This window comes from Meleagris gallopavo, chromosome 1 (genome assembly GCF_000146605.3).
Source record: "Meleagris gallopavo isolate NT-WF06-2002-E0010 breed Aviagen turkey brand Nicholas breeding stock chromosome 1, Turkey_5.1, whole genome shotgun sequence".
In the NCBI taxonomy this organism is placed as follows: domain Eukaryota; kingdom Metazoa; phylum Chordata; class Aves; order Galliformes; family Phasianidae; genus Meleagris; species Meleagris gallopavo.
This window is the reverse complement of record NC_015011.2, coordinates 133,932,670-133,955,740: the sequence shown is the minus strand read 5'-3', so window position 1 is coordinate 133,955,740 and position 23,071 is coordinate 133,932,670. Positions and strand designations below refer to the sequence as shown.

Here is a 23,071-nt window from a genome sequence, read left to right as displayed (position 1 = left end):
ACCTTTTTTCAAAAGACTGAGATTTAGCTTGAATGTGTGTTTGTTTTTTGGTGTTTCAAGAAGCAGCAATTTCAGAACTGTTTTTGCATATGTTGTGCTTAAGTTCCCCATATAATTTTTGTAGTCTTTTGCATTCTTCATGCAAGATCTCTCTTGCACTCCTCTGTATTTTTATCAGAGATGTGATGCTCCTTCTGATTAAAGTTTCTCTGCAGAAAATCCTACCTGCAGGGACTCAAGACAAAAGGACAGAATAATCTATAGGTCTCATGGATGGACTCCTGCACTGTGTGCACAGTGGGATCTTGAAGTGCAACTTGTAGGAGATACCGTGCATGATTTCTTGCCTATAAGATGCAGTCTTTTCCCTGATAAACAACATATAAAATCAAGAAGAAATGGCAACACTGGTGGCAGTGGCTTATTAGCAAGCGTGAAGATTAACTTGTTCTCAGTGGAAAAAACACAGGAACATAAATCTGTGTGCTAATGCAGTGTGATTCTGCTGTCAGAGCCTCCTGCACTGTACTGCTAGGAGATATATGTTGTCACGTAATGCAAACTTTTCAGAGCTCTGCATTTAATGTAAGGATGTAAGGAAGGATCTGTAAATACTTGTTAAGATGTGGGGGAAAAAACACATTAGGGCATTTGAGATGTTCCATAAAGATAAGGCTCCCATACCAACAAAAAGATTAAAAGGAACAAGGAGAACATCCAGCAATGATGAAACTGATGGCAATTTAATTTAATGATCTCTTAGAAAACTTGAAGTTATTTTATGAATAAAAATTTTGCGAGAGTTCCTGGGAAGAATTACAGAGAGGATACAGATGTAATTCAGCATGGCTGCTCTGAATGTGCAACACTGTGCCTGCAGTCAAAAGCAAACCCAGAGATGGAGCTTGAGAAAAACACAGGCCATTCCATTGCCAAGATTTTGTTGACTGCATTGAACTGTTCGTGGTCACTTAAAGGTATTCACAGAGTGGAAGAGCTGCCCATCAAATACTACTGTTTATGTAATAAGAAAGAAAAACTAGGTGCTGGTCTACTTGGATCTGCCATGTAATACCCACAGAATATTACCTTCTTTAAACTGCTAAGGGAATTCCTGATGCTGTACAGAGCAGAGAAGAAACTCTTCTACTACAACCTTTTGTTACAGTAATGCCAACGGCGAGGGAAATTATTCTGATTATTTTCCTGGAGATACAGGCTGCTGCTGTTTGGAAAACACTGCGTTACACCATCTGTTTCCTTTTGATTGCACTCTACCGCAGCCATTGTTGTGATTAATTTTTTGCTTCTAGGCACATATCTGAGTGCTCAAAAGAAGATTAAAAGCTTGTTTCGTGGATGGGGATATAGCTAATGGCTAGCTTTTGGTAGGATTTTGTATACTTAACAAGTTTACAACTCAAGTCATCAATCTTCTGTGTGTATTAAATACAGGAAGAAAGCAAGGAGAACATTTTTATGCTTCACTGTAATAATCCCTGTTGATGAGATGTTCACCATGTGCCACCAGCGTTACAGCACACTCGATGCCTCACTGGGACAGTCACTATTCTGGCTGCTGCCTTGGCTGCTAGGGGGTAATGGATGTGTGGTCTTATCCTGTTCCAGTCAAGGGCCAGAGTGGCTCCTTTGGGCAGGAGTCTGGTGTGCCCCAAAAGCCTGAAAGAAGGAGTGGACTGTTTGCCAGGAAGAGCTCCAAGAAAAATGTTAGATTTTGTCTAACAGTGATGTTCTGCTTATTTGAATTGCATTCTCTTTTGTTTGAACCCTAAATATGTAGTACAGTGGTGGTGTACATCGTGGTGGTTTTCCATCAATAGACTTTTCCCTTCCTTCCTTCCTTTCTTCCTTTTAATTCCTCTATTACTTAAATAAGCCTGATAGGCCTTTGATCCAGGATGAGTAGCACAACTGCATTATGCAGGGTCCATTATAATGAATTTGGGAAGTGATGTTTGAATGAAATGCATCAGTTATTATTCATTTTTCTACCTCTCTTGATCATCACATTTCAAGACTGTCACATTTGCCTGTGATTTCATGTTGAATGTCAAGCATTTTCTCCTCTGCTAGCCAGCTATCTTCAAGCTAGTATTTTGTACTAAGTTACTTAATATTTACTTCAATATGACTTAAGCAAGTATGTTGTAATTTGCTTTCAGAATAATGATTATTGGGAACTAGACTTCAGAATACTTTCTCAGTTTGATGTGCACAGTGCTATATGTGGGGCTGTGGTAGATCTGTAGCCATACAGGACATAGTTAAACAGAATTGAGAGGAAAATGTTGACTGCCAAGTAAAGCACTATTATCAATTTCCTCTCTCCTGCATTGAAAGAGACAGGGGGAACAGACAGTGTAGGGTTTCCTGATGTGTTTTAAGAAAGCATGGGATTTATTTCCCCTCCCTTCCTTCCTATTAGTTGTTTGTTAACTCCCAGGAAGATTCAGGCTTTTCTTGTGAGCTCTTTCTGCTTGCAGATTCTGGAGATACGCTCAGCCTTTGAGCAGCTCGCTTCTTGTGCCTGTATGAATTTGGAGAGAGGGAGAGGAGATTGGTGATAAGGGTCTGACTCAGGATAAACGAACAGAAGAGTAATTTCTAATTAACAACACTGTATTGCCAGTGGTATTTGCTTTTACTTTGCTGGCATAAGCATAGTGCAGGCCCCTGAGGGAGACGGGATGCTTCAGACCCAGAACTAGGAAGCACAGCGAGTGTCAGCATGAAATTCCTGCCCATCTGAGTGCTGATTTGGGAACCTGAGAGCAAGACCGTGTGAAAGACCTTCAGCTGCCCTTCTTCACTACAAACCTCAGCTCCCTGTTCAGCTACCGAACCTCTCCTCTCAGTAATGAGAAGGATGTGAAGACCCTGGCAGCAGGGCCAGTTGCTTGGGATGAGAAGCGGCTTTGGAGCGCTGATGGGCTGGATTCTTTGAGGGAGCTTTTCTTCAACTGAAACAGCTGTTGTTTTGGATGAAACATTGAAGACCAGACAGTTCTGTGCTTTTTTTGAAGTTTCATCTGATAATCCAACCCGCTCATGTGAGAAGCTCTGCTTCCTTTATTCATACTGCTTGCACTGGAGACAAGAAAAGAGGCTGTAAGCAGTAGCAAAATGCCCCATCTCTCTGCTGTGTGAAGCATGCTATAAACTGAGGAGATCTTGCATCTTTGTGTGGAAACTGTCCAGCATTTTCTGTCCATTAACTACAACTAATTTTTCTCTTTTCTTTGTAGTAAAAATGGGCATGGGTTTCTGAGGAAAAGCACATCTGATACAAAAAACTGAACTGCATCTATTTTCAGTTTGTTAGATCCGAGTCTTTTTTTAATCTTTTTTTTTAGTGTTTGAATTTGACAAAGAAATCTTCTGTTCCATTGACATTTACAAGCAAAATCAGTGTTTCAGTGCTTCAGAATTGTGCTTTTTTGAAGAGCTGATTTTTATTTCCTTCAGTGAATAACTTGCTGAAGATACAGAGATTCACATCCATGTCTCAGCGTCGGCTTTTAAAGGATGGACATGAAAGTCACTTTAGGATCCTACCAAGATTCAGCCAAATCCTTCACAGTAGAAGGCACTCACGAAATCACACGCGCCAAATATGCTCTGGTGAGATGATTGTATAGTTGATCCTGTATTGTGATTTACCTCTGCACAGAATGTTTGCATTTAAGTTTGAGCAGCATGTGAGGTACATAAAAGTAATAAGGAGCCTCCTGCTGGGCTTGCTGATTTTCACAACTCCAGTGATTCTTGCAGGAGCTAGCATGTTTTCTCAAAGTATGCTCATGCAGGGATCCAGCATTTGTTATAGTTAAAATATTTAAATCTTTATCCATATTAGATGTTACTTGTGCATAGTGATTACTCACTGTCACTTGAAGGAGAAAAACATTATATGTGCATGAAATTTTATTTTTCCTTGCAGCTCCAGACATAAGATAGTATCTAATAAACACAGATGGTAATGCTTTACGTGAACCTGCCTTCAGTACTGTAAAAGAACTTCATTGAGTGCTCCACTACTAAAAACATAGAATCATAGAATTTTTCAAGTTGGAAGGGATCTTTAAAGGTCATCCAGACCAACTCCTCTGCAACCAACAGGGACAACATAAGTAACTACATCAAAAAAACTGTAACTGTATTGAAAGCTCAGAAAGCCTCCAGTCTTTGAATGTAATGTACCGAATTCGAGACTTGCCAATATTTAGTCAGAATGAAGTCTTGGTTCCTACTGTATGTTGTATAATTATATCTTAGTAAAAGTAAAAATTATATCATCTTTGTGTTTAGTAAGGTTGCTGAGGTTTTTCCCTGAGATAGGTTAGCCTTAACTGGCTGAGGTAAGACAAAATGGTTTTTTTCAATAGTTAATGAATCCTTTCCTGGTTTTATATACACAGTGACCTATTGTGGTTTAAAAAAAAAAAAAGGATTTTTTTTCAGTTGATTTTTTAAATTAATTTGCAGCACGTGAAATTGAAGTCAAAATATGCTAAGCAACTTTTTTAGTAAGTATAAATTTTTCAAAGCTCTCAGTATTCCTTTTTTTCATGTTGACACCTGTACTTGGGAAAAGTCAGAAAGAGCAAAATGCCTCTTCGGTGTTTCCTTTTGCTCCCCTTCTTCTGTGTTGTGCTCACTGAGTCTTTTGTAGTCTGTGGTGCTTAGAATGAAAATCATATGATTTTTTAATAACTTTTTGTTTTTCTTTGTAACTTTGAAAATGCAAATATTTTACCTTTCCTGACTTTTTTTCCTCCTTTTGATTGTGCTGCGGTCTTTTTGAAGTCTACAAGTATGCAAAAATTCTGTTTCCTTTCCTTCCTGTTATCCATTTTATGTTGACAGTAGAAAAGCAATTATATGGTTCTAATGTTAACCTTACATATACAGTAAGAATTAGTCCATTGTTTTGGTCAAAGCCATTTTATGGCCTTTTGCACTGATAACAGTCTTTCCACCTTCCTGTTGGCAGACTTTAATTAGCATTCAGTGGCAGTTTCAGACCAAATGGTACACCAAATGTGGATCAAGGTTTTAGACTGTGGAAAGGAAAGATCATATAGTCTGGGAGCATTTCTGTCCTGTTGCTGCTCTGGCTAAAGTTACAATTTTGGCAAGCACTTATTTCCAACGTTATTGTACTTTGAGTCTGTGAATCCCATAATGTGTGCATCTCTTCTCTATTTGTGACAAAATTAAGCTGCTGTATCCTGTTGCCCCAAGTCTTGCAGGGCTTTGTTCTTTTCCCATTAGCATCTCTGGAAACTACCAGTTTTGCTCACTGTCATTTCACTCCTTCCCTCCATGTTAAAAAAAAATATATAGAAATCTTCATGTGAATAGTAAATGTCATGGTTCATAGACTGATTTTGCACGACCTTACTTACTTTTATGAGAGAGGCTGTGCTGGCTTCCCGAGTCTTTATGCTTCATCAAACCTGCCTCTACTTTCATTTTAACAAAGACAACTCTATTTATTTACAGTTTGTGGAGGATTGGGTCTGTCCTCCTCGGCCTAACCCTATTCTGGCTGCTATCTGCAGAAGTCTTTTCCCTAGGCTGCTTGTACAGCTTTTATCTCTCTGACTTGGCCTACCCTCTCTCCAGTGATGCATACTCTTTGGACCATGGGGATTTGAGGCTGACCACCATATTTCCCCTCCTGCCTGTGCAGGCAGGTCCTAGGCTTATATGGCCAGGCCTCAGGATACAAAAGGGTGTCATGGTCTTGGCTTCCATCCCTAACTATACATCTTCTGTGTGATTCTGTAGGCGGGTAGAACAGCAACTGTAGAGTTTGTGAAGGAGATCATCCCTGGAGACATGTGGCTTCAAATAGTCTCCTATGGGACGTGTCATCCACAGGGAGGGGAAGTTTTACCAGATAGTGTCCTGCTATGGCCTATTGCACTGGGCTTCCCAGAGTGGTGCTATCAGAGCATCCTCACAGGTTCTTCTGCTTCTCACTCTTTGTCTAAGTGTCATATTTCTGTTGGATAATGGTCTTTCTGGTGTGGGAAGAGCATGTGGTCTATAGCTTACAGGACGGATAGCAAAGTGCATGGAATCAGCCAATATCAGATTAAATATATTCCAGACTAAGTCTATAAATATAGTAGGGGATATAGTAGGAATACTTCAGTACCTGAAGGCTTTGACATGGTGAAAACCTGCCTTAATCTGTGTAAACACTGAGATTTCTGATCAGCATTAAAGTTTGCCACTACAAATTAATTACTGTTAGCCATTCTATACAGGCCCAGGCTTATAAAGCTGTATTTGCTGTTGCTATCTTCATTTGCTGACTAGGTAAATGTGTTGAAAAGAGATTTGAGATTTGGAGTTTGCATGTTTTAATCTTCCATTGTCTGCTAGAAATGCCACTGTACTTTGTCCAGCAAAAATTTGTAGAAGAGGTTTGGGGGTGAATCCCCCCAGAAGGTGATAATCTGCATAGAAATATTGAAACCATGACTGAGCAATTCAGTACAGCTCATTCCAGATAGTGTTACAAATGTCTCATTGAAAGACAGTTTTGCTTTGCCTTGTTGAAGGCTAACATTAGAGAAAATGTGTCTAAGGCCTGAGCCTATAGTCAAGATATACTGTATGAGACAGTGGGTATATCAGCAGTCTGCAAATACTCGGGGTGGGGACATGAGAGGAGAGCACTATCATTAAAGAGATGATTATAAGAACAATGGCACCACTGGAGGAAAATATATTTGTAAAGTCATCTTGGGCCACCTGTTGCATTTGTGGAACAAAGTTCAGTTTATATGAAAGCTCTTGCCTTCTGAGGGCAGTTTGTTCTGAGCAGAGGAAGGGGAAAGTGGACACTTTTCTTGTTTCACACTCTTCTCTCATGATGAATCAGAGAACAATTTCTGTAGCAGAAATGAAGAGCTATTATTTTTTCTCAGAATGGTGTTCCTTGTTGGATTTTGTGGCAAAGGGTAAGTTGGCTTAACTTTACAATAACTATTGTAAATATAAACAGATGGTGCAGTCTGCCAAGGCAGGGAGGTGTGTGTAAGGTGTGTGACAGTGCTCTGGGAAGCATCTTGAGCAGTGTGTTTTTTATATGCCAAAAAACCTTGTACATTTCAACAGTCTTACCACTTTGAATTTTGCTAGCATATTGATTTTTGAAAATACATTTTGTGCACAGTTTTTTGAAAAAGCCTTTCCTCTCTTATAACACCTGCAAAACTTGTTACCATTTAGTGTCTATAAAATGTTAAATTAAATGACATATTGGGCTAAGCCAAGTTACACAGTGACTGTCAGAAAAAGCAGCATCACAACTGTCATCCTTCCAAAGTTAGAAAAGTTCCCAAGCAGTGTGCCCATCAAAAGAGATCTGTTTCTTCCTTTTGAAATCAATTTCAGAGCATCGTCAAAGAATTTTTTAGGGCAGTTTATGTGCTGGAATCAGTTTAATATACCTTTTAAGATAAAGAGGTTGTTACTCTTCAGAGATACCAGTGCAGTGGTTCTGGCAAATATTTTTCTTCCTCCACTTAGGAGTCTTTATTGGCTTTTTTTGTAAAACGTCAGCCTCCTTTTGTAACTGTTGGGCTTTTTTTAATTTTTTTTTTCCCCCTGAGTTTTTTTTAATGTAGAGCTTTTCTTATTCTGAAATCTTTATTCTTTTTGTCAGTTACAGTGAAGGAATTTGAGGGGTGGAATTTATAATCATGATAAGATGTGAGAGAAAGTAGAAATATCTAAAATAGATGACATTATCAGCAGATTTCTGAGAGTGGTCACACTTAACATTTGTGAAATCACTTTTTATTTCCTAACTCTTGTTGTGAAAAAGCTATTGCAATTCCTTTTCAAATAATATAAAACTGTAGTATTATAAATTGCAATGTTATAAAAGTAAATATTTTTAAAGCCTTGATGCCTTACTTGGTTTGTAGACAGAAAGATTCTCAAGTGTGTTCAGAATGTTGAAGGAATATGTAGGCTCCGGGATACTGATGTACAGGCCACCACTTATCCCCAGTGATGAATCCTTCAAGAAAACTGATTCAAAATAGTCATTGTGTTAATAGGTCGGAGAGTCACTGCATCCGTATGTTTATATGTGGCAATTTTCATCACATAATTTAATGAAATAGTATTAGAAAGTATGTTTTGAGTTTGTGGAAAAGATTAAAAAGGTGTCCTTTCTTTGGAGAATTTTCCTCTGTTGTGTAAGGAATATGAATTCTACAAAAGCTGCTTCAGCTCTCTTCTTGGCTGTTAAAAATATTTCAAATTACTCTTTTAAAATTAGTATTACATTTATGGATGTAACCTGCATGTTCACTGAGAAGAAAAAAAAAGTATGTGAGAAAGACACACATTTGAACACAAAAACAAACATGTACACGTATGATTAAGGATAATACAAGAGTTGACTTGTTTGGTTCTTCTTCCAATCAATTTAGTGACTCTGAGCTCTTTGAGCCTGCAGCCTTGCCATTTCCCCAGACTCTGCCTATGGTTTCCTCTTTGTCCCCACTTATTAAGATTTAGGCCATCTGTGAGTCTTCTTACGAGGAACAGACCTTTTCTAAGTGCTGTTTTGTGATGTTTGGGGTTGAATGTATGCAAAGGAAGAAGAAATGTAAAAATTAGCTGTATCACTTCAATTCATACAAAGTGAATCTTCAGAAGACAAAATCTGACTGTGCATGCAACTCTTGAAGTAGGAAAAAATGTATTGCTGAACATTAGTGCTGTTTAAAATGCTTATTTAATTAAAGGCACAAGCATATGTGGTGTAATGTCATAGTATGTTATAAGTTAGGAGGAAGTTATATTTTCCCTCCTTTCATGGCTGTTGAGAATTATAAACCTTAACAAGGAAAGGAGATTTGAAAAAATAATGCAACAGTGGAAAAAAAAGTACTTACTGTTTCCCTAATGAATAAGCAGAGATACCTCACTTCAACAAAAAGTTAGTAATTATCCTTACAGCGTAGTTTTGCTTTTCCAGATGGAAAATTGTCAACAAGAAGGTATTTACTCTCTGGGCAGAACCAGTATTGGAGCCAGGAAGTAGTTTTATTTACTCCCTTTATCTTCTTCATTGTTCTTTTAAGACATTTGCAATCTCATGTACTGTTGCAATCTGTTTAACTATACTGAAGTCATGCTTAATAAGATGGTCTGTACTACTTCCTTTTACTGTGTATACTTGCAGTGTTTAACAAAATCCCACATGATCATCAAATTAACCTCAAATGTTAAGTTAACCTGAAAAGGTTGAACATATGTGGTCTTTTGGTAAAGCAAGCTAAGATAAAAGGATCAAGGTTTGTTGTAAGATTTACAGCACTTCCTGGTTTGAACTAATTCCAAATTTTTTTTCCTTCTTTTCAGAAGCACTGTATCTCCTTCCATAGCAGGAAGTGAAGATCAACGCAACTTTTGTGTTTCATTTCTTGTTCAGTGATCTTAGAAAAAAATCCCAATGAGATTCTATTTTAGTCAGCAGTTAATACTATCTTACACACTACTTCTGTTACTTGCACTTTGAATTGTGTCTGGCATGAAACCTTCCTGAATCTTGTTGGTTTTTCCCTAAAATTAATGATTAATTATAATCTTAGTTTTCACATTTACTTACTCTTCTTCAGTATTTGCAGCCTTGAATACTGAGAATTAGCTTGTCAGTTTGCTCAAAAATTGGGTTAGTGACAGGGGGCTATTGAGTATGTTCTGGGGAGAGGCCAAAAAACAAACTGGAGAAAAAAGGAACATACAGGAATCTTCTTCTGTAGGGACTTCTTCTTATCATCCCTTTTTATCCTCAGGTGGAAAAATCTCACATTTTTTGTGCTTACTCAGTTGCCAGCATGCAGTGAGTCTCCATCCAATCTTATTATTTTTATCAGACTTACAATTGTTTCTGATTTCAAAGTTACTTGTCAATTTCAGAACTTTGTTAAGGTAAGGACACAAAATATCACACTAGGGAGCGAGTTAGAAGAGGATCTTGATAGCTTGAAGGGAGTAGCTTGCAGTCATCTTCAAGGAATTTTCTCTGCTTAACAACCACTTCAGAGCTGTGGGACAATTGAGAAAGAAATTATATTCATGATTAATCCTGTAAGTTTAGATGCAAGTGGAGAATATAGTTTAAAAACAATAACTAGTACTTTTCTGGTGAAAAATTATCTTTGAGTTGTCCTGGATTAAAACAATCCTTGTGATTTGTGAATCTCACTACAGTAATCTAACCTACCTGGAGTGCTTTCTGAACATTAAGAGTTTCAGCTGGACAGTACTAACATATTTGCTTAATTGCACTAGTCATGAGTAATTCTCTGAGTCAGTTTTTTGTTTGATTTATTCGAAAAATCAGTTAAGAAGCCTACATGGTATGTATCGTACAGTTCACATGAAGTAGGTCACTTCATAAGTATCTCAGATCTCCCATTTATTTCCATGGAGACTACAACAGATACAAAGAGCTCAATAACACTATGTGAGAGAGCAAATTCTCAGCTACAAAACACTGTTTTTCACACTCACCACCACTTGCTATGCATTTTCCTCCCCAACAATGAACAAGACCCCATGTGCCACACTCAAAGCAATCTGCACCAGTAGAGATGACCCATTGCTGCTGTCACTTCTGCTGAAATGCACCACCCACCATCTCACTGTGCTCACATCCACTGTTTGTTCTCCATCAATGTTCAGCAAGCATCAAAGAATGTCAATGGGTGCCATTTTTTCTTCGCAGAGGAACTCACTTCTACATCTTTGCTTCATGTGCACTTCCATGTCAGACGCCATTGTGTCAGAGTGCCCCTCTGCTGCCATCTGTAACAAGGCAACAACATGTAACAGAATATTGGTGGGAAGGTTCAGTCTCTGCCACTCTACCACCAACATCTGCCTCTGACATTGTAGGCTGACAGAATAAAACAGGAGACATTACTTTTGGAGCAGCCTATATATGTGGGAGAGCTAGTTGAAGAACTTGTTTAAATGTATCCTTTGGTTTTGGGGGCAAGAGCTCATTGCTTCTCATGCTTTTCTTTGGAGGAAAGATAAAGCTTGTATTTCTGTCTTCCTTTAGGTGAAGATCATAAGCATTCACAGAATATAAGTAACTTGTTTTATGCAGTGAGTCTGTGTAGGAGAATTATTCTTTGCTAAACATTAACGACCGTTTTCTCTGTTTTAGCCAAACATTTGCCTATTTTAATCAGTTATCTAATTCCTACTGCCATTGTGCATTCAGAAAGTGTATATGAGAAAATGGACAGCAATCAGAATGTCATTTGTCTTGTGTTAAATGAGAACTAGTGTGTTGAATGAATTCAAAATACTGCAACTGTCCTTTTACATTAGAGGTACTTTACCTTTTCAATACAAGTCATAGGCAGGTTTTTGCCCTTGAAACTCAAAATGTGTCCTTCCTGGGAGCCCCAAAACATGCAGCTCTCCTTTAACTATCAAACTCTCTAGCTTCATCTGAACCTCTAGGACTCCATTAGAATGTGTTCATGCATTTTAACTGAACTGTGCATGCAGTGATAACTGTCTTTGTATTATCTGCCACTGTGGTTGTCAAAGGTTGATTAAGGACTTCAGGTGCAAGTACAGGTGGTCTCTAATACCTTCCTCAGCATGAACTTTTCCCCTTTTTGTTGGAGACATTTGACCTTGGTTCCTTCTCTGTTTTTTTTCCTGACTTCCAGCTATTGAAAATTATGTTCTTTGTCTGCAAGATGAGTTGTGTTGAAAGTTTTTGCAGATGTTTGTCTGCTAGTTTAACTTAGAGACTTATTTTAGGAATACATTTCTTAAAAAAAATAAAAAATAAAAAAATCGAAGTGATTAAAAAAAATAAGGCTGAGTTTCTTGAACATTTTCCTGTGTGGTTAGAACAAATTTTTAAAATTGAGAAGCAAAATTTTTGTATGTATGGAAATCACAACATTTTTTTTCTGCTAAGTTTTGCTTACAGAAATCTAACATGATTTTTTTACTAGAATCAGATAAGATGTGATAGTCTCCACATGCATGTGCTGAATAATGATGAAGACTACTGATTTAATATTCCATGAAAAGATACATACATCATTTGGTTCAAGCAGATATGTTACTTGCAATAAAAAGTTGTAATGCTTCAAAGCAGTTTGCAGACATAACTAAGTGCCCTATGGCATGAAAAGCATCACAGAAATGGAGTATAGATTGAGTCGTCTTCTAATGCAAGCAACGTGGCAAAACGTGTATTTAAAATATCCTGGAAGGAGATTACTATCCTTTTCTATGACTTGAACTTTTGAGATTTACAAAGGGTCTAAATGTTTAAGTTTACATCAGGAGCTGCTTTGCTAAATTTGTCTGTCTACACAATACTACTTAAGCTTCATAGGAGCCCCCAAGGCTAAAAGACACAGAAATTACATCAATGGAAGTTTGGTTCACCAGCCTGAAAGGGAGACCCCTGGTGCCCTTCGTTGGCCTTTTAGATACCTAGATACCACCACTCAGTGAGGAGGGTTTTCACAGTGCCCTGAAGCATTTCTTTGCAGATCCTTGAACTGCAGTGGGAAGCTAAGCAAGGAGATCCCCTGCTTATGTCCCATAGGCATCCTGGTCTGGTCCACATGCTCAGAAAGTGCCTCAGCCATCACACAGCAGCAGATCCAGTTTACAACCTAAGCAACCAATTTATCCAGAGTTTGAAACTCTCATAGTTACAGGAGTGCAACTCTGAAATATTTTCCATTCTGGCATATTTCTAGTAGGAGGCAATTTTAGGGGGGGGAAAAAAAAAAAAAAGTGTTCCTAAGTGCATCTTGTCAGATTTTCAGCCATTTGCCCGGTTTCAGGTCATCTCAGTTTAGCCTTAATCAGTGTTACAAGAGTAACCTGGAATATTTGGAATGGGGAAAGGGAGCTGTAAACAGAGTAATAACAACTGTTTTCCATATTAGATTGCTTCCTTCTCTTGGTCGTGTACATTTAAGAGTGAGAAAGCTCTGTCCTCTCTCTCTCAGTCCCTGGGCATGCAAACCCTTGCCATCCACATCAGCCTTATGGATGTGCCACAACATGGTCGCATTGCTGCCTTGAAGTCTCCTCCCTAAACAGTGGATTTGCTCAGTCTTAGATAGTTTACATTAAAAAGCAAAACCAAAACAATTTCTTCTACATAACTCTATTTTGGGTTGGAAAAAACATAGATCGTAGCTAGTACCTGCAGGCAGCACCAGTACTTCAAAGACAAAAGGTATCTTTTAGAGTACAGTAGCAGTAGCTAAGCAAGTGAGAGAAGACAAAAGGATCAGAAAACATCAGTAAAATACCATAAAAATGAAGGAAATATGACAAAGTAAGCTTTGGGTTACAGTTAGACAAATCAAGGAGCATCCCAGTCAGCTCCTCATCTCTACTGGCTCATGGGAGAAAGTGGCTTCAGGGGAGCTGTATAATATGGGAGCTGGTTCAAAAAAAGAGCTGAACCCCTTTCTCAGTTTTCACCACTGTATTTGAGCTGAAATACAATTTCTAAAAGGAAATAACCCAATTGTTTCTATCTGCACCTGTGAATCTTTAAATATCCGTTACTCAGCCCAGCTGAGCTGGATGAACTTAACTCTGGTCAGCTGGTGGGGGGGGGTCAGATAGATAGACATATACCTGGGTCCCTGTTTTGGGCAAACTGATGATAGAGCTGCAAGTCTTTTCCTTCTGTTCAGGTACAGTAAGAGTTTTGCTGGGGTTTGTTTGTTGTTTTATTTTGGTTTTTTTGTTCGTTTGTTTTGCTAAAAGAACGAAATATGAAACAAACTCAAGTATGTCATGGCATCTTATTATTGGTTGAGACTAATCTACTTCTAGCTTTTATTTAGTTGTTGAGCTGCTGTGTCCTTCACTAGCTGGTAAGTTAGGGGGATTAAAAAGATATTTTTTTCTTCTTATAATGAAATACATGTAACTAACATAGAATCTTGAGTGTGTCCAGGTATAAGCTCCATCGAACTTCTTCATAGTGTTAGAGAAGAAATTTCAATAACTAAAGAGGTCTGAGAGCTGCTGAAAAACATTTCTAGATTCTTAGAATATTAAAAAAAGAAATGTTTAGAGCCTTCACCCCCTTACTTTTTCCAGTATTATTTAAGGAGTAGATAGAAGAAATTAGATAGAAGAAATTTCTTGAACAGAAATCCAATTTCTTGCTTCTCTTAGAAATATGCAGTGCAGCAAACAAACCCTAGTTGAGGAGAAGGGATGTTTTTAGTATTTTTAATGTTACTTTCTTCGTGTTAGAGCAGGACTTTTGGTTGTCGGTTTCATTTTTGCTGATCCTTTTGGATATCTGTAGTTGATCTCTTCAGTGTTGTGCACATAGTGATCTGAAAAGGTGTAAAAATGTGTTCAGCTTTGGCTAAGCCACTGTAACTTGGGGACTAAAGCAGTAGTGGTCACAGGCTGTTCTGTGTTTGAGACAGGGAAAAGGAGACTCTTGGCTAAGGGTGTGAAATCTGTCTTGGTAAAAGGACACTGCTGAATACTTTCAAGACTGGCTGCAGGATGAGGCCTTAATTGAAGAAGCTTTGCTTTCTTCGTACTGCAACGATGACAGAGCTGCAAGTCTCTTCTTTCCACTCGGGTACAGTAAGAGCTTCTGTCTTCTTGCCTGGAGAGGGAACTGTGAAGCCTTACCTTTGATCCATTTGCCCTGTGTTTCTCACTTAGTATCAGTCCAAGAGTAAAAGCTAAATTGCATCAAACTGATTGGGTGTGCACGTGGTAAGCAGCAGATAACTCTGTTCTGGGTTTGTTTGGATGGGAGCACCTTGTGAAACAGGAGAAATTGAACACCAGCTGCTGTGTGTGCAGGAGTAGTATGGTGTTTCTTATGGGATTTACAGGCTTGCAGAAATTTTGAGGAGATGAATTCAAAAGAGGGCACAGGATATAGAACCCCATCAGCTCTTTTGTACCATTTGTTGAAGTCATTGGTTTGACCCCAGGAGTTAACAAGTGTTTTTTCTACTGTTTCACTGAGAATCTGAAGAATCTGGTTCTCATCATGTCAGCAATAAAATGGAAGAAGGATAGGAGCTACTGGCAGCCACAAGCAGTTTCAGCCAAGGCAACAAGAGGGAGAGCAGAGAGAATGGTTGAAGGCTGTGAGTAGATTGTCCCTTACTCACGTGAACATTGAGGGTATTAGTTCAGGTGTCACACACTGTGTGTGTCAGTCACCACAAGTGGAATTTGCTCTTTGGTCTTGATTTCATCCTTCTTTACATTTTCTTCATTATGGAAATGATATGAAGCAGCAAACTGCTCATCTCAGAGCAATGTGAGGCAAGCTACAGTCAGATGCTAACGCTAATAAACCACCCTCAGCTGAGGAGTGGTTTTGTTTTTAATTCACAGCCATGCCTCTGCTGTCACGCCTAGGCCAAAAGTAAATACAGTGATAGTGATGGTAGCAGTACGTAATGAGGAAAATAAAGGTAATACTGCTGTTGGAAAGTTTGGGCTCCATACTGCCACTCAGAACAGGCCAGGAAGCATCTTAGGAACCTGGAGAAGAAGGAAAATGCCTGTTGTTTTGGTTGATTAGGATCTCACAGACTGGCTGCTTTTTCAATCAGGTAGGGGTATGTGTTTCCTGTTTGCTTCCCAGAGACTAGAAACAGGACATAGTTACAGCTGCTGTGCCTCTTTGCAGTTGTTTATGGATTTTGTAACAGCTTTTTGAAGCCCTAGATATATTTTTAAGTGTTTTATTGAAGAGATCACTGAATTTTATATTACAGTATTATTTTAAAAGTACTGTGTCAACAAAATGTAAAGGTCAAATATGTTGCATTTTTCAACAGAGAGTAAATGGTGTAAGTTTTGTCTTTCCTGCACTGAGTACATTTAGCCAAGAATGTTGTGCATTAAGCACAAAGGATGAGATTGTTGTATTGAGGTTTTCTTTCTTGAATGGAAATGAATTTCTGTTGAGAACCTAGAGCGGTTCTCCAGCTTGGCTTTCCAGAAGCGGCTAGACTCCTTGTGCTCTCTATTTTCTTTTTGACTGGTGGCAAACAAGCTTTGTTTACTCTTTGCTGATGTTAAGTCTTCTGCTTTTGTGAGGGTACTGTGGAACCTGATGAAGCCTAGGAGAGGGGAAGGGTTGGCAGTAGGAGAAATGAAGGTATTATTTTGTAGAGTCTTGTACCTGGGGAGGAATAACTACATGCATCAGTACAGTTTGGGGGCTGACCTGATGGAGAGGAACTCTGCACAGAGGAACCTTGGTGTCCTGGTGGGCAACAGGTTGGCCATGAGCCAGAAGTGTGCCCTGGTGGCCAAGAAGGCCAGTGGGATCCTAGGATGCATTCAGGTCAAGAGGGGTGTGATCCTCCCACTCTACTCTGCGCTGATGAGGTCACGCTTAGACTACTGTGTCTGGTTCTGGACTTCCCAGTTCAAAAAATGACAGGCATGTCCTAGAAGGAGTCTAGCAGAGGGCCACGAAGATGATTAAGGGTCACGTGCTGTTTGTTGCAGTGTGCATGCCTTGACTGCAGAAATTCCAAAACACGTATCATAAACCAAAACTGTCCTGACAAATAAACTGCTAGGAGTACAGTGGTATTTTTGTTATGTGGGTTTTGGCCATTTTGAAGCATAACACCACAATGTGAGTTGGATTTATGAGGCATGAGTAAGACTTAAGGTTGATGGTCTGCTCTGCAGGATTTTGTGTAGACTTGCCAATTTGAAATGGTCTGTAACTGGGATCACCTAGTAACCAGATTCTTCATCTATTTCATTGATAGCTACAAGTGATCCTCCAGTACTAAAGTAACTTGTTCAAAAGGACCCCAAATGGATGTTTTGGAGATGTGATGGAATGAGCGTTTTCTTTCTCTTATTTTCATCTCAGATCAAAAGGAAGTTTCTCTTCTCTCTGTCCTGTTTGCTCTTTCAGGATTTTGGGGATGATGATTTCTGCAAAAGTTGTTTTCCTTTCCTTCCTTTGTAATAAATAGTTTTGCAGCCTTTATCAGTGTCCATCAGTGTTGCAGAGCATTTTATATTTTTGTTGGAACGTGTTCTCTTGCAACTTTTGACCTGAAAGATTTTCTGCTTCCTGAGTGTCTTGTTAAACTGGAAAAAATGATTGTATACTTCATGGGTCACAAAAAGGGTTTCCTATCATTCAAAAAATTTTATTTTATCTTTTGGCTATAAATATAGTTATGAACATGGTACAATGCTTAATTTGTTGTAATTGCTTTTTGGAGTCATGTTGTTATTTATGTGTGTGTACATGTATGCTTCAGAATACAGATTATATCTATTTTTCTTTTCCTCAGTTATATTTCTGTGCTGCTTTCATCACATGCTCCTATTGTCACTAGTTCCTGTTAAGTTTTCCTTTCTGCTACCACTGAACTTCATGTTTATTTCTTCTTTTTGGTTTCCATCTGCTTTTTCAGTTCCATTACTGATACAATGATGGGTCTCATCCTCTTGATTTTCCTGAACTTTTGTCCTAGCTTGTATCTAATGCAAGTGGTGAACTGTTTACACTTTAGTGACAGTTTCCCATTTTTATCAGGCTGCAGTCTCTTGTATACTCCATTTTGAATACTGTGGTTGACAAAGTTGGTATGGAGTCAGCTGTCCTCCTTTCCTCATCCCCATGCAGGTGGAGTTGCCATGTTGGATTACGGACACTTCTGTGCAGGCACTGCAGCTGTTTATTAAGTTAAAGAGGTCAAATCTATCTTCTTTTCTGGCTTTTGCAGCTGTGGACAGACAATAACATCACCAAACACCATAGGCTAACTTCTGCTTGGTTAAGTTTGGCCTGAAAATAAGTACAGCTTTTGTCTCTTTGAAATGGAAACCATGGTAAATTCTTCAGTACAGTGAAGGAGAGAGGTCTGTGATTTGTGAGAGCTTGTTTAGAATGGACACAAATAGAAAAACAAACTGACTAAAATTCAAGAAAACCAAAGATATTCCATTTTGAAACCAGAAATTAAAACCAGTGTGTAAGAGCATTCAGAGCATTCATTGGCCAAGCTTTTGTTGTATTCTTGGGGGAAGCTCTTAATTCTCCAGTCCCAAAACTGTGCTTGTGTTCTTTGATGGTGTACTGTACTTCTTTAGAAATTGCAGTAGTCTTTTTGCCTTTATTTTACCTTCTGGATACCTGTACTGTAGGGTATGTGATCTTCATAGCTTTGATGTTTATTATCGTCTTACAGTGGAAAGTATACTTTCAAGATGTAATGTCTCGGTAGTTTTCTTTAGGTTTCTTCCTGGATATGTCCTCCAAAAATAAATATTGCAGGGTTCATCCTGCTAATTAAACAGCATCCTTAACCCTTTGAAGTGCTCCAACAGCTACTGGTGTTACAAGCAATTGTTCTCATGGATGGTGGGGTTTATTGCTTTTCTCAGACCATGAGTTTTGATTGTACTCGTACTTGCTTAAATTTAGGTTTGCATGTGATTCAGAGGCTTTCTCTGATGACTTAGCATTCAAGCTGATAACAGCTAAAGCTGTCACAAAATTGGTTGGTTTTGTTGGGTAGGGATGGGTTAACAACAATGAAAAAGTTGTATAATGGCTTTATACAAATGTGTATGTATAATGTATAAACTAACTTTTAATGCTTTGGAATCTTTTGGTTCAAACTAGAGGAAATTGACAATTTTTATTGTTTGATGACTTTAAAAAGAATGAAGCTTTCTTTGCATTTGTTTTTGTTGGTTTTTTTCTTTTTGAAAAAAAGCACCAAGAAGGTTTAAAAGGAGAAAATGAATAGTGTTTTTAAATAATCTGGTATGCTAAACTAGATGCTTGATGGTGATGCATTAAATTGTTTAATGTCTTCAAAGCTCCACCCAATTAGAAAGCCTGTGGTTACAGGTGTGAGCTAGGTATATTTTGTGCATGTTTACATTAAGCTAAAGATAATTCTATAGGGATAGCTCGTCATGCTGAATAATGCAGTGCCAGCTCATTTTGTTGATGTCCCTTCTGCTACGTACCACACCCCTGGAAGAAGTAGGTTTAGTAGCTGTACTTCAAAATTAATCTGAACCTTGAATATACTTTCTCACAAGCACTGCTGCCTTTGCGCTGCATGCTTGCATCTGCTTATTAGGGCATGCACACTGTTATATGTTAAAGCCACAGTCATGGCTTCCCTCTCTGGGTTTCACCAAACTGGCACAGACTTCTACCTTTCATTGACTTTGCTACAACCTTTGAAAGCTTCTCTAATCTTTTGGGGTTTTTTCCTTCTTGTCGGTGGGCTACATTTTAGTCACAGAACATGCTGGAGGCATCAGGGTGACCTTGACTTGAGCATGAGAGGCGCTGAAATCTTTTTAAATGCATTTCTAAATATACACATGCGTACTGACACAGATTTTTCTCATGAAAGCTGTTGTTTCTGTGTGTTTGAACAGGTCTTAGCTATGCGCCCTAAGTCTTACTGCTAACATGCATGCCCACACATTCCATTTTTACTATCCAGTTGTATTTCGGACTCAACAACAAAGGCTAGAAGAAGGTTTTGGGATTCAGCTCATTTGTTCTTCTTTGTTGCTGTTGTTTTCTTGAAATGTGCAGCAAGGAGACAAGGTACTGTAAGCATGGAACATGTTTCCCTGCAGATACTCTTCTGCTTTGGGTATAAATATAGCCAAATATAAAATGCACTTGTTTTCTTGCTGGAGCCCTCTTTTTTTTTTCCAAGAGGATGTTTTATACTCTGTTTCATGGGAATGTGTAGTATCTCTAACCCAGTGAAACTAAGAAGCTTTTTGTGTAGAGTAGACCTACTAGGAAAACGCATCTTCACCTGAAAGAACTGTGTAGCCAGATGGCTGTGGCTGCTTTCCTTGGAGATGTTGTGCAAGGCTTCTTTTTCCTTCCAGTGAATAGGGAACAAACTCTGTTATACATGGGCTGTGCTGTTTGTGCTTTCTTCACAAGAAGATAATGGCCTTGAGTTGTGCCAGGGGAGTTCAGGCAGGCTATTGGGAAAAATTTCATCTTGGAAAGACTGGTGAGGCACTGGAACAACTGCCCAGGGAGATGGTGGAATCACTGTCCCTGGGGGCTTTCAAGAAACATGTAGATGTGGCACTGAGGGATATAGGCATGGTTGTGATGGGTTGGTGATTGGATTTATATGATCTTAGAGGTCTATTCTAATCTTTATAATTCTATGATTCACATGTATGCTTCAAACTAAGGACACTCTAATTAAAATTTGTGAAGGTGAGGATGTGAACTATTGCTTAATATTGGAAGATAGTAGGATTGAAAGAATGCTGTATTTGAGTTCTCTCACCCACAGTCTTTGTTACTTCCGGAGTTGTCAGGATGTAACTGAATTTAGGAGATTTGAAGGCTAGTAGGAAGCTAAGTGGGAGCAATGAGAGCAAACACAGTCAACTCACTGGGTTGTCATTTTTCCTATTCTAATTTATGTTGTTGGGTTTTTTTCTTCAGGGAGTAGCCAGCTTGCCACAACCTCATTACTGTGTCTTACTGAATGGATGTGGGTAATACCCTTCTGACAAGGATATAGCTCCTCTTTCGTTTGTTTTTAATCATTGAACAGAGACCAGAAAGTTTCCTTTCTGACTCTTTTCATGTTTGGAAAGTAATGACTGCTTTGTCATTGTGTCAGGCTTCTGATAGTAGGAGTTATATTTTCTGAGAGTCATGTTGCAGGTGAGACCAAACCCTTGCTGCTATTAGCAGTAGTGTATAGTCAATCCCAAGCAACATGCCTGGCTCTCACTAGCAAATCTTTGAGACCAGCTTTGTGCTGATAAATAAGAAATGAGTGTCAGTGTGCATACTTGCATATGGTATATATTGTATCGTAGGATCTAAGACTTTTTTTTCCTAAACTTATGTTACAATTCAAGAGCTAGAAATAAAATTCTGTGAGTTGTGATGTCTGTTTGGGAACTAGACACCTCCACCAAGCTGGTTAGGTGACAGTGACTTGGAGACTAGACGTAGATCCTGTTTCTGACACTGCAACAAATGCTGTTACCTGATCCAAGATAGGTCACTTGCTCTGTCTCAACTTTCACGGATGTGGTGGAGCCAAAAGAGTATTTAAATGACTTGTAGGAGTGGTGAGAAGATTCATTCATTAATTTTTTTCTCTGATCAAAATAAAATATTCTAGTAATCATTTTGTAAATTAGAGAACAGTTAAAAACATTTCTAAGGAAAATTATTTCTTTTAAACCTACCTTTGATTTAAAACATTCAGTGTCATTAGGAAACTCCTGTAGTTTGATGTCTAACAGAAAGCAATGGGTCAGAAAATGCAATAGCGGAATTTAAAGTAATATGCCTAAATAATATTATTCAGGCTGTATTTTAATGTGAAGCATTGATTAAACCTATTTCTCAATAGATTTATCATAATAGGGCAAATCACCTTGTGATTATTAACAGTATGAGTGATGAGAACAGATGTGTGGGGCACTTCATCAAATAACTCCTGCTGTGTTCTGTGGGTGGCTTGTGATTTGTTGGGTTTTGCATTTATGGTACTGTTTGAGAGCCGGACATGCTGAAGCTAAAACTGAGCTTTTCTCATCTGTAAATGGGATCTTGTGAACAGATGCAACCATCAATCCGAGCTTTTTTATCCTCACTGTCCTCTTTCCTTGACCCCTCTTGCCAGGAAAGGGCTCTTATAACATCTTCAAGTGAGGGAAATCAGTCTGTTTGTTTTCACGTGGTTGTTGCTGTCACTCACTCATGGTCTGGCTCTTTGTAGTAGTGAGTCTGGGTTGCTGGTAGTTAACCCCAAGTGCATTCATTGTCAGGTAGTCCATCACCAGATGATTACTTCAAAGGATCAAGAGAAGCAAGGCTGAGCATTAGTATCTGAACATACAGAATATTTTGATTATTGTTTATTATTTATTGCCTTAATTTCCCATTTTCTTATGGATAAGATTTGTTTCAACTTAAAAAGTCACATTGCTTGAATGCATACGTTTCCTTTTGACAGTTCCTGCTGCTTGTGGTAGAATTCTTCATAGGGAACAGGTGCTTATTGAGTTTATCACCAAGCAAAACACCCTAGTTCAGTTCTGTCAAAGACTGGGGTAAGAACTTCGTCAGCAGTATGACATGCTTGGTCTGTTTCTGAGGGACTTCTTCCATGAGCTCATTACAAAATTTCCTTGTGTGGAGAAGGAATTAAGGGTGGTTAGAAAAAAAAAAATGAAGATGGATTTGCTGGACAGGTTTAAAACTAGTGCTCGTAAAGTGAGATCTTTGACATGCCACACTTAGACTTTTTTTTTCCTCTTGGTGGTGTTTGATCAGTACCCTTGTTCCCATTTAAAGTCAGTGGGTGGAATCTAACGCATGCAAGTGCTTGATGCAGGAAGACAAAACGTGGTAAGTAACCAGCAAGTGGCTAAACAGTGGAGGACCTGGTGCTGCTGAAAGCCACAGTTGCTGCACATGTAATTTGAAGAAAGGTATTCCGTGTCCCGGGTGCCTTGGCTTTGGCTGAAAGATGCAGTTCTGCACTCTCCCTGCATGCTGAAGACGAGCTCACAGATAAATAGGTCACTGTCCGCTGAACTATTTTGCACTTAATCGATTAGGAGCGACATGACCTTAAGTTTGATCTCTTTGCTCTACAAAGATATTGCTGAATTGTGGCTGTTTCTGAAGAAATGCACAGGTGTGTTGAGTCTTTTCAATTTTTTTAGTTGCTAGATTGCAATTCAGGCAGGATTTCAGACAGATAACATCCTACTGAGGAAAATGTGATGGTGTGATGTAGTACAAAGGCAGAAGTTGTACTCTTTTGTTTGCTGTGCATCTTATATATAAGTGCATTTTATTGTTATGGGCTTGTGTGTGTTCTGTGCTTGTGTAAATTTGCTGTGTGTCCTTTTCTTTGTGGATGTGTTTCTCAGTACATCACGTGGATCCACCGAATCTGTTCCTGCATTTCACAGAGAAAGCACT

At 38.7% G+C, this 23,071-nt stretch overlaps 1 protein-coding gene across 8 annotated transcripts in view; it reads left to right on the top strand.

Moving 5' to 3' along the window:
- Positions 1-23,071, top strand: part of MCF2L (MCF.2 cell line derived transforming sequence like) — a 131,831-nt gene that overhangs the window by 34,707 nt on the left and 74,053 nt on the right. For 2 of the 8 annotated variants that reach the window (XM_019609992.2, XM_019609989.2), the window contains exon 1: positions 6,852-6,998. The exons of 2 other annotated variants lie outside the window; for them this stretch is intronic. In XM_019609992.2, the coding sequence (XP_019465537.1) occupies positions 6,908-6,998 (91 nt within the window). In that variant the 5' untranslated portion in view covers positions 6,852-6,907. Of the gene's footprint in view, positions 1-2,501; positions 3,643-6,851; positions 6,999-13,670; positions 13,767-15,567; positions 15,678-23,071 lie in introns of those variants that run through there. 4 more of the 8 variants (XM_010728506.3, XM_003203211.4, XM_019610001.2 and 1 more) reach the window with 4 other exon arrangements.